We start from the raw sequence: 12212 nt of genomic DNA, 5'->3' as shown, positions 1-12212 counted from the left end.
ACTGGACTGATGAATGGTGGCCTCCATCACTAGGACCCTGCCCCACTCCCAAGACCTCGGTTCGCAACCTAGGAGTGACAATTTATGACAAACTGTCCATGGCCAGTCATGCCAACAAGATTGTGCACTCAGTTTCGGGCTGATGCGTAGCCTCAATAAAAAAATTAAAATGGATACCCCTTTCCTCTCGTATGCCCCTAGTCCAAAGTCTAATCATCAGCCGGTTGGATTATGGGAACACTCTACTTGCATCTATCAATGAGAGTCTCCTTGCTAAACTTCAGGTCCTACAGAACACAGCAGCCAGAATGGTTCTTGATCTCCCTTCCCGCTCCCCATCTGTGCCCAATCTTATAACTCTTCACTGGCTCCCCATCAGGAAGCGCATACACTTCAAAGTATGCTGCCTGGTCCACAAAACCATCAATGGACTCGGCCCTAAATGCCTAGAGAAGAAACTTGTAAACCATTGTCCAGTCAGATCCCTTCGGTCCTCCAACAAATATCTCCTCCCCCTTCCCAAAGTTCGCACGGTCAGAAATGGTGACAGGTCCTTTTCCAAATTAGCCCCAGATGCCTGGAATGCCCTTCCCCTAAGCATCAGGACCGAATCCAACCACATGAAATTTTGAAGACTCCTAAAGACATGGCTCTTTTAGCTACCTGGTGTACTGGTTTTCCTTTCTAGCATCTGCAAGCGCTCTGAGACCTACGGGTGACTTACACGCTATACAAACACAAACACAAATAGAAATACAAATAAGTTGCAAAGAAATCCATAGGACTTGCATACCGTACCACACAAACACACGATCGATGAACAGAGAGGGAATATTAGCAATCTTAATAGTACCTGCAAACGCCATACAGACGTGATCATCAAGAGCACAAATTTTTCTGACAGTTCTTTCCTCCTGAAGTTTTGCAACAGATTTCTTCTCTACCCCGAGGATAACTATATCTTTGCCACGAATTCCCACCTATTAAAAACAAAATGAGAGTATGCAAAGGTTATATTTTTAACTGTACTCCTTTAACACTCATAATTACTGCATATTTACAGCTCAGCAAGTTGGTAAAGCTAATGACAATTCCAATATCTCTGGCATTATCTAAGCTTATTTTCACAATATTACAACGAAAACCTTCAGCTTATAGTTATGAAGACAACTTCAGCATTCTGAACAGGTTATTTTTAAAATATGAGGTGTCCAGAAATTATACATGTATTTTATATATAGATTTTCGACAGTTTCCGATAAAAAGGGCTGTTCCTGCAAACTTAGGAAGGACTATTTCTGACCACAGGTGAAGTCTCTTTTCTCGGGGCCAAACCTTCAGGATTTCCAAACCTAATAACAATGTGATCTAGCATATGAGACAGTCAAGAATTTTGCCATTTGTTACCACAAACGTTTCAAAATACACGTCACTTCCCTTGTGCATATATGGGGTAATTTTATGACAAATCAAGTAGGCGAAGCATTCAAGATGGAATCAGATGTACAGGTTAAAAAATTGCACTTACATTACCTGATTAGGTCTTCAAATCAAATATTCTAACTTTCGTAATACATACGGATTAGAATCTATCCTTCTCTGTCTATCATATGGAGTAAAGAATATACCACTTGGCAAAGCTTTATAGCTACCAATCGGTGAAAGCCTCATGCCCACTCTGATCAACTTAAGCTTAATGTGTTTCTTTACAAGACGAAGGAGTGTGGAGATCTACTGGTGAACAAAGGACAGAGGTACTGAAATACTTGAAACTTAATCTGATGGTCTGCAAAAAAAAGTGGGTGTGATGGCCAATTCTTCATTCTAATAGAGTACAGAAAGAAAGACAAGCTTAGCCTAATGTATCATTACACTATGGGTCTAGAAGGACCAAACATGTACATTCTCCCAGTGACCCTAAGAAAATAAAGTCGCTGTTGCTGGATCAACTTGCAAAAGGAGGAATGATGCTCCAGTATGTCTGAGGGTTTGCAGGTCATTTCTAGATCACTCTAGGGTGAACTCATTACCGCAAGTGCTACTCTTAAGCAGTACCAGTCTACGGCCTGAATTTTGTACCTCATATTTCAGTGAATCATGCGTTCTAAGCTGCCCTGCCAAGTGGCAAGCATTAGGGGTTGGTCTAACACATTTCAGTGCCAAACTCCGCATAACCTCGCTGCAATGCAATTTCACACACTTGGAGCTCCTCAGTCTGTTTTATTACTAGAGGAATTCTCCGCACATTGGCTTCAGCCAGCAAGAGCTGTCAGTCTGTACTCACGAGCCTCACTCAGTGAGAGTAGTTAGGAGGTTGCGTTGGATACAGCATCACTGGAGCTAAATTAGCAGACGCTGGTTCCCATTAGCACATGCGAGCACTATGTTGCTCAGAAAAGCTGAACTAGTCCATGTGCACTGGGGGAGGTGAGCCATGAGCAGGGTTAAACTACAATATTTACTGACACTAGAGCTCACTGGACTTTTGCATCTTGTGTGCAGAAACTATCCCACTGTAATGTGATGCAGCCGGCCAGTTCATCACAAGAGTCTTAATAACTGCAGCCCTCTCTTCCAGAAAGCTGGCCCTACAATTACCCACAACCATTACTTGACTGGCATCCTGTGAGGTCACCCTGCTAGTGAAATGAACGTGGGCGCACATGCCCTCATTCCAGTTACCTGCCAGCACTGCAGTCTCTGGGTTGTCTATTACTACATATGCCTAAGGCCCGATGGGTGAACTAGACCTCCTCTTACAAGCCTTGGTCATGAGAGGCTCATTTCTGGCAGTGGAAATGTTGCTGCTTCTGTGTGTTTATATGGATAGAGGTCATCCCTCACTCTGCAGGCCAAGCCCCCACACTGACTCAGGCCCTACAGCTATGATGCTGGATCTGTAGCACTGATCCATCTGGAAGAGTGGAAGACCCTGCTACAATTTGCTTGACCAGCATCAAGACTCATCACACCAGACAAGATAGAAGAATGAGCTGGGAACACAGCACCTGAGGAAACCACCCACGTCACTTCCCTGCACCCCGATCTGCGTCCTCGCAGGCACAATCCACATGCCACACCAGACTGAAGCTCCTTGCTGCTGCATACCTTATTGTGGGAAGAGCACGTAAGAAGATACCACATAACACTTATGTCATCTGTGCAGGAGAAGAGGATCGAGGACTGCTCAGGGTTACCCTGCTCTTTACCTAGACTGAGTCTAATAACCAGAAGACCTGTTGGGGTGATCAAAAGACAACGGACAACCAAGAGGGTCAATTAGCACATTTAAGAATCCATGCACAAGAATAGATTAACCTACTATAACCTCTTATCAGGCTAGAGAACAAGTGAAGACTACAGTCATAACTAAAGTGTACTACAGTGAGTGCACCTAATGGACGACAGGCAACTTACTGACATAGTGACTACTACTTGGCAAAGGCCTAGCTGAGAAGCAAGATTAAACTGCATGCATGGGCAAACAGAATCTCAAAACCTAGCATTCCAGAGCAACCATCTAGACAGAGTTACCGGCAGCCTTGAAACCATGGTATCCACACAACAATTACCACCACCTTGCACAGACCAAAGACGTTCAGCAGCATCAAGTCACAAACCCACCAGTAAGCGAAGTCCATCTTCTTAACATTAGGAAGATCACCTGAAGATCAAATAGTAAACCGGACGCTCATTAAAATAAAAATGATATACATCTGTGGACAACAGTTAAAAAAAAAATCACAAATTAAGGTTTATAATGATAGGATCAAATCACCACATATGTAGAGTTGTTACCGCCTTCCTATCGCCCCAGAGAGATATGGGATCTGCTACTGACTAACCACCCATCCGTTGCACTGCAGACATACTCTGCAATTAACATGGATCAGGCACACCGTAACTGAAGATTGGCTCACCATTCAGCGCCTACACACAATCGATTGCAAAGGGGCTAAGCAGTTTTCCTAAATTTGTACCTCTCACTGATGGTTGTAAGATAAATAATTTTGCGACATTTGTATATCGTCCTAGATACTTAAAAATTCGATATAACATGATGATAGCATGGCTAAGATGGGGGGGGGGGGGGCGACGACACACAAGGCCCAATACATACGAGCTACTGTGAAATGTGTATTTTGTATATGCTTGATGAGGTATACTCTTGGGACCATGTTTTGCACTGCTGTATATGTTCAATAACATTCAATAAAAAAAAAAGAAGAAAATAAAAGTGGTTTATAATGGTGACACGATTACAGCAGTTATATACTAAACCTATGTCATATCCATTCTGGATGTCCTAAAGCAAACTGGTCATGCAATGAAGGGCAAATCAGACGTCCATGTCATTCAAGGGCATCACCACTAACACCTGCGTAGCTTCCTACAACTTCTTACAACCTCACTGCATTTATTCTTACAACCTCACTGCATTCAGATCATCGGCATCATTATCACCACTAACACCTGCGTAGCTTCCTACAACTTCTTACAACCTCACTGCATTCAGATCATCGGCATCATTATCAAGGCCAAGAAGCACAGATAACACTCAGAAGCAACAGCTGGCCAGTGTCAATCTGCTCACCCAAACTGATCCTAAGTATTTCACAAGCAACTAGGCTCTGGCTCATTTGCAAACTTGCAGCTGCCCACAAGGAGCCCAAACGCAGCACACATGCAGTCCCACCGGCAACTCAAGAGCCTCCACATCGTTTGAAGAATATCGAAGTCAGAGGTTACTCAGAAGAAGAGTTCAGAAACTTATAAACAAGTTTCCAAGTCCTTCGAAGATAGTCTACAGAGTGTTGCGTATCGATTTAGATTCCTTATGCATTTCCCGATACATTTATTTATTTTAAGAGTTTTATATAGCGCTGGCTAGACCCGGAGGTATCAGAGCGCTTTACATGAGGTTCCACAAAATTACAAGATTACATCAGTTCCAATTTACATCAGTTGCTAGACAAACAATTACAACAGCATAGAAGACGAGATAAGTGAAGTGTAGAGGGTAAGGGGGTAAGGGTAAAGGGGTAGGAGGGAGATACGGCAGATAGACGGAGGAAAGCCTGCCCAAAGTCCGGCTGGGTAGGTAACGGTCGAGGGGGAATCCCAAAGCCCATCTCCTCTATAGCTATCAGGTAGCTCCACCGGGCGTTGGCCAAATAGCTAGGTCTCAATGGGAAAACATATAAAGAACATGGAGGGCAAAATAAATGGAGCGTAGAGAGGAGGGGGCAGGGAAGGTGAGAAAGGGAGGATAGGGGAAGAGACAACAAGGGGAGACGAAATGAAGTCGGTCTGTCTAAAGGCCGACTGAGTAGGTGACGACTGAGGAGGGGGTCCATGGCCCATCTCCCCTATAGCTAAACCAGGTAGCTCCATCGGGCATCAGACAAAATAGTTCAGTCTCAATACATTGAGAGAGGAGAGAAGGAGAAGAGAAGGAGAGACATAATAGAGGAAAGATGCGGGAAGAGATGACAGAAGAGACGAAAGGAAGTCTGGCTAAAGACCGACTGGGTAGGTGACGTCCAAGGAGGGAATCCCCAACCTGTCTCCCCTATAGCTAAGCCAGGTAGCTCCATCGGGCATCAGGCAAAATAGCTAGGTCTCAAATGACGAGGGAAAATTCACAGATAAGCAGGGTGGGGACTAAAGGCCAGGACAGGAGAGGGCAGAGGTCAGTAGCAGGAAAGTGGAGAGGAGTAGAGCGCGGAGGAGGGAGATACAGCGGAGAGACGAAGCAAAGTCTGTCTAAAGTCCGGCTGGGTATGTGACGGCAGAGGGGGAAGTCCACAGCCCATCTCCTCTATGGCTATCAAGGTAGCTCCACTGGGCATCGGCCAAACTGCTAGGTCTCAACTGTCGGCGGCCAGTTCGCAGATTCCATGTCTTGATGGGTTAGCCGGATAGGGGATATTTATTTATGCTTGAGGACTGGTCGATGACCAATAGTAGTAGCACAATGTGGTAGAGGACAGCTATGGGTCCGAGGGGGTCGCTGGTGTCTTGAGGAGGCGTGAGTATTTGGTAAGTTTTCCGGTGTGGTTTCTGGTCCAGTTGCGTTCTGTGAGCTGGTGTCACCTGATGGTCCAGTGTAGGGCACTGTCTGTTGTCTGTGCGGTTCCCCAGCTCAGAAAATCGTAGTATCATACAACTGCAGCAAAAACACTTCCTGGACTCTGCTCACTGCAATCTGGGGCACAGGTAGGCTGCAACTCACAAGATTCATGTTTTAAAATCTCTAAGTGTGGTCAGGAGATCTTCTCGGGTCATCTTCTCAGGCAGAGAAATCCAGTCCTTATTTAGTTAGGCATAGTCCATGCTACCCAAATACAGGCATGGCTACTTCCATCCGTTCATCTACATCACAACGAGTTCTTGGAAAACCAGACTCTTAAGCCGTTATGGTCTTCCCCTTGCTTGTATATTGATTTCTCAAAGAACTCATTTATTATGCATGAACATCTATTACTTAGGGGTCATTCATGACGTTCATATGCCCGACGTTCCGTAAATACTGGCATTCCTAAACACCTTCAAGGTATAAATATACCTTCACTTGCTATGGCAAAGTACGGTGTGGTTCGGTGCAATTCGACTACCTACTTGCACGACATAGCTTGCCACAGCAAGTCCCGAAGGAAGCCAACTCTCCAACTGACGCACTGACTAGACGCGGTCATCCTCCTGCAGAGAATCCAGCTCCAGTGTTTCTGACTCCCATTGCGGGGTGTTGGGAAATCGAGTCCCGGGAAAGAGAATCCAACCTCTTTCATTCTAAGGTATGGAGCAAATTAGAACCTAGAGAAACCTTTGGCAGATTCTTGGCAAAACTAAACTTAGCTAAAACAGCACCTACTTCTTCCCTCGTACTAGATCTAGCTTGGGTAGGCGTATTGTAGAAGCACCAATTGAGTATTTTAGCCAGTGTTATTTATGTATGTATTTTTATATATGTCATAGCAACAGACAATGCTATTACAGTATTATTTTATTTTACTGTTTGCGCTGTACGCATTATACTTCGCATTCGGTCTAACAATTGTAGCAGTTCATATCTCTTGCATGAGAAATAAGACTGTTCTATAAACCCTTTTTATTGAAACGCCAGTCTCTCCATTTCTATGCAACTCTGTAGAAACAAAGCATGCACGATTGACTGAGTGAACTAGTTATCTATTGTTTCCACAACTCTGAAGATATTGTTTCGATTCTAGGGGAAACAAAGTTGTCATGTTTATGCAGTTGTCAGACTAATCCCTTCTTATTTATTCTAGAAAGTTTCAAGTGACCTCTGAGTTAGCTGGCACACACACAATTAAGTTTAATATACTCGATAGACATATACTGACCTCAGTCCTACGTCAAATCTATAGTGTATGTTATTCCAATGCGCAGAGCCTATTAGGGATAAAAGAACTACACTACATGGCGCCCACCGGTTTGGTAAGGCACTAATTTAACGCTAGATACTGAAGTAACTCAGTCATGCTTTTCTCAGAGGCCACTTTTTCCATAATACTTCATTAGACGTCTGGAGTGGGAAAGGGATAATATCCCCATAGCTGAGTAGGACGAAAAATCCTATGTATTAGCTTTTTGGTTTGTTCAACATTGAAAGATACAGTGTTCCAAAATATAATCCCGGGGCCAGTGGAGCTGCGGCTGATCCAGCCGATGCAGAACTACACAGGCTTCCAAGAAACCGATGCAAATGCTGTAATAATTCCTCAAAATTTAAGGAAAGCCATCACTATAAAAGTTATAAAACATGGTCTATCATCAAGAGGTGGTAGAGCAGTGTTTGTGATAGAGGCACATGAATATCACCAGACAGAGGTATTCTACTCATGGATAGTCTTCCCAGAAGCAAATCCAGTAACACATAGGTTTCACTTCTGTAAACAAGATGATCCACCGGATAAGTATATTCCTTTCGAGGATATTGAAATTCCACTCACATACCAGGAGCATGAGCTCTGGTTTAAAGGCGCCCTAAAACATTTAAATCACATTACCAGGCTCGGTGCACTAAGTAGACCAGGAGCAATAAGGCCCGTTTTAGCCGGCTCCACACCACATCCTGACATTAACGACATGTCAGATGTAGAATTACTAACTCCACTCAAAGAGTTAATCAAAATCTGCAGACAATTGGTCCAATATGTCATTCGGACTCTTACAGTCCAACCCACAATAGTTATTCCACAACAAACCTCTCACCAGGGGAATACACAAAAAATTACACCACAGACTTTACACGCAGTCATGGGAAAATTACCTACAAAAACGTGAACAAACTCCATTCTGGATAGCTCAAAAAATTACTCAGATCAAAGCAGTATTTCCTAATACTAGCCCTCATGAAAAACACAGAATTTTAACAATCTGTCTACCAATGGGGATCACACCACATCTGGAGGACTACACCACTTGCAGTACAGTCTTCTCTGCAATCTACACTAAAACACACAGTGTTCCGTCTATGGAGGTAATACTGGATGTCCTGAAACAGATTCAAACCTAATACGGATCAGAGCCTGCTCTAAATTTAGGTATGAAACTACTGATAGATTTCAAACAGGCCTCGACAATAATATTATCTAATATTAAAGGAGAAGCAGCATCAGTGGCGATCAGCAAAAATTAAGGGAATTTAATGTAACAGAGCAAACACAATAACTAACCAGAATAATTGAAAAATCCTATGAAGAATTAGGCAGAGACAGTCTGGGTGGGAAACCAGTGAAACCCCAACTGTCTGAAAAGGTCTTTATTAAAAAACACAACTACTCTTTCTAAAAAGAAGTGGGAAAATAGCAAACAAACTTCTAAAGAGAAGAGTTCTCATTGCACAGGTAGGTGTCCTCAAAAGGAGCCCTCTGAAAGGAGGTACAACCTCAGGGATAGGGATAAATTGAAAAACCTGTACCTGCCTTAGAGGCAGTGACAAAAGCGAGCATTCCAAATGCTAAAGCTTTACATCCGAGATGTATACAATGGGTTCATTTCTTGCTGCAACTGATGTTGAATACGTTTTTGAACCTTATTTGAAAACGCAAGCATTCCTGCAATACAAACAAGAATGTCTTCTGCCTATTGAAATTCTGCCTCTAGAACAGTTTGAATGTATAATTTATACTGACGGATGAGCACAACCCGCTACAGAGGCAAACAAATTTACAGTGCTGCATGCGCGAGCGTTAGAGGTCGTATGCGCGATGGCAAATTCCGACCTATGTTCACAAAAACGCAATCTCTAGGAGATTGTACAGCTCAGCGAGCTGAACTACAAGCATTTAAAATGGCACTTGAAAATACGAATTGCAAATTACCCACACTCTTACTGTGAGATTCTTTCTATTGTGTCCAATCCTACAATTAATATTTACAGAATTGGCTTCCAAACTGTTTCAAAGATGCAAAAAGTGGCACATTAAGCCTAAAACGGTTTGGAAACTAGTAGTTCAGTTATGAGAAGGACTACAAAACACTCATGTGATACACACGTAGAGTCATCAACGTGATGGTGTTCACGTTGAAGGGAATTGCTGATGAAGCTGCGAAGGCAGCTGTGCAAACTGCTTCGATAGCTGCAATCACTTGTTCAAAATCAAAAATAGACAGTAAAATAATGCTAGCTGCCAATGCTACAAGCAAAGGCAGCGGTGAAGCGTTACCTAAAAAGTTGCCACTCATATATAATTGATGTGAATATAATTCTGTTTGCTCGAATCCCTAGAGTGCGGGATAGAGTAATTGCAAACAGGGAAAGTAGAGTAGCTTTGATATACGAAGCACATTTGGGAGAGGGTCTGATACATCAAGGTATCTCTAAAACACTATTAACTGTAAAAGAGATGTACTGGTGGCCAGGAATGAATGCGCACATTCACTTTTGATTGACTGTAATTGAGATTGCAGCACAGAACGCCTCCAATCCAATGTAGCTTTATTCGAGCTATACTCATAAAAGAACAAAACAGACATTTAAATACAAACATTTTAAAAATTTCTTGACTTAATAGTTAAAATGATTGATCACACTTGAATCACAGAGCAAATGGAAGAGATAAAAATGGCATTAAGGGGGCTTGGCTAAGATGGCGGCGGAGTAGGACGTGTTTTACAGTCCCTCCGGTGCCGCTCGTGCATCGCTTTGTACTTAGCGTCTACTAGTGCCCATCTGTGCTGGCTGCGGGGGTTCTTCGCCTCCCCTTGTATCCTGTCCTCTGGTGGGGGCCCTATTTTTGCACCCGGTGTGGCGTACCGCCATCTGAAGACGCGCTGCCTTGGAGCGGCGGAGGCCCGGTGCCTTTGACTGGTGGGAGCGTCTAAGAGGGCGGCTGCCTGGTGTGGATACGGCGGCGTGGAGGAACTGCGACCACAGCGCATGACTTACCTGGGAGGAGGTTCGTGCAGCACGGCGGCGGAGTTGAGGAGACAGCGAGGGATCCAGACGTTGGCTGCCATTTTATCCTTCGGCGACCCAGCTTCGTAAGTGGTGACCTGTGGTACCTGGCTACGCCCCTAGACGGATAGGCCCAGAGGAGTTGCTGTTGCAGCGCCGTCGGCAAGTGACCGTGGTGTCTGGCGGTGCGGTCTGTGCCCCGTCGCGGAGTAGTGCAGAGTGGTCGGAGGAGGCCCGAGAGCAGAGAGGTGGGCGTCGGCGCGAGGAGGAGGCTGGTGAGCTGAGGCCGCGGCAGACGGCCGAGGGGCCTAGCTGGAGCACGTGGCCTGCCCTGCTGTCTCACCACCCCTGGCGGGCTGGTGGGAACTGAGCCGCTTCAGTGGGGCCCCCGTACCTGCTGACGCCGAGGCGGCGCCTGGTGAGTGCGGCGGCGGACCCAACCTAGAAGGCGGCGGAGGGGAGGCCTGTGGAGCTGCGACGGGGTTGAGTGCCCTCATTGAGGAGAGTGGCGAGTGACAGCGCCTGTGTTGCTGGGACTTGAGCAGCCTGTTGGGAGTGAGGGCCCGCGAATCGGCTGGCAGCATCTTACTAGCTTTGAACCTGAGACGGGGCTCATCTTGCCTGGCGGCTGTAAATAATGCGGAGGGAGTCTGCTCTTCGGAGGGCACTTGAGACTGTATCTTTGCTCAGAGGTAGTGGTGGGAGCTTTGGCCGCCTCTTCGGTCCACATATTGGCGAACGGCGGCAGGGCATACCTTGGCTCCAGGGACAGCCCGGATTTGGGGTGTGGCGCCGCGGGGCGAGTGGTCCCCCCCCCCCCTCTGCTTCCTTTGTACTGAGGTAGCGATCACTGCCTGGCATTTCAGCTGTGCTTTCTGCCCCCTGCTGCGTTGGACGGAGCCCTGATCTGTCGGTGTCCACCCCCCCCCCCCCACCGAATAGACGTGGGGCCTGTGTTGCGCTTTGAAGTGCGGGGCTCGCGGTTGGACTGGTGTGCAGGTGCAGAGGTGTAGGCCTTCAGTTGCAACTGCTGGGGGCCGACACCACCTTTGGCAGCTCCTAGCGCTTTGAAGTGTAGGCCCCTCTTGGGCACAAGATGGCGGCTGCCAGAAACAAGCCTATCAAGGATCTCCTTCAGAAAGTAGCAGGGCAGCCTGCCTCTTCATCTGCTGACAAATCACCTCGCTCTGAGGATAATGAGGCGCCGGCACCCAAGGCCTTTATGTTGGAACTCTTCTCCGCCATAAAAGAAAATATCTTGGAGCTTCGCTCACAGCTCACCTCAGATTTGCATGAGATGCGATGCGATGCGATGCGGACGCGGTCGGTGAGCGAGTGGCAAAGTTGGAGGAGCATGACCTGGGGACCGCAGAGGACATCCACCAACTTCAGCAAGATGTTCTTCGCCTCACAGAACAGAATCTAGACCTTCAGGCACACGCTGAGGATTTAGAGAACCGGTCCCGGCGGAACAATATTAGAATCAGGGCGGTCCTGTGGAAGGGCGAGGGTGACAACCTGCGTGAGTACGTGGAGGCCCTTTTTTGGCACGTCCTAAGTGAGGACGAGGTCCAGGACATCCAGGTGGATTGGGTCCACCGTGTTGGCCTTCCGCGTGGTGCCACAGCTCCTCCCCTGGACATTTTAGTATGTGTCCATGACTTTCAGCTCAAGGAAAAGATCCCCCAGGATCTCAACCCCATACAGTTCCAGGACAACCACCCAGCGCTTTACCAAGATCTGGCGGCCTCCACCCTTGTCAAACGTAGGGACTTTAAACCCATCA

The 12212-nt window shown here is 46.1% G+C and overlaps 1 protein-coding gene across 1 annotated transcript in view; it reads right to left on the bottom strand.

Moving 5' to 3' along the window:
• Nucleotides 1-12212, bottom strand: part of PSMA8 (proteasome 20S subunit alpha 8) — a 542764-nt gene that overhangs the window by 416563 nt on the left and 113989 nt on the right. The window contains exon 2 of the mRNA XM_086966944.1: nt 854-980. Within this exon, the coding sequence (XP_086823070.1) occupies nt 854-980 (127 nt within the window). The remainder of the gene's footprint in view (nt 1-853; nt 981-12212) is intronic.

Source organism: Lissotriton vulgaris, chromosome 4_1 (assembly GCF_964263255.1).
Source record: "Lissotriton vulgaris chromosome 4_1, aLisVul1.2, whole genome shotgun sequence".
In the NCBI taxonomy this organism is placed as follows: Eukaryota; Metazoa; Chordata; class Amphibia; order Caudata; family Salamandridae; genus Lissotriton; species Lissotriton vulgaris.
Note: the sequence above shows the minus strand (reverse complement) of the source record. Positions and strands in the feature narration are given on the sequence as shown.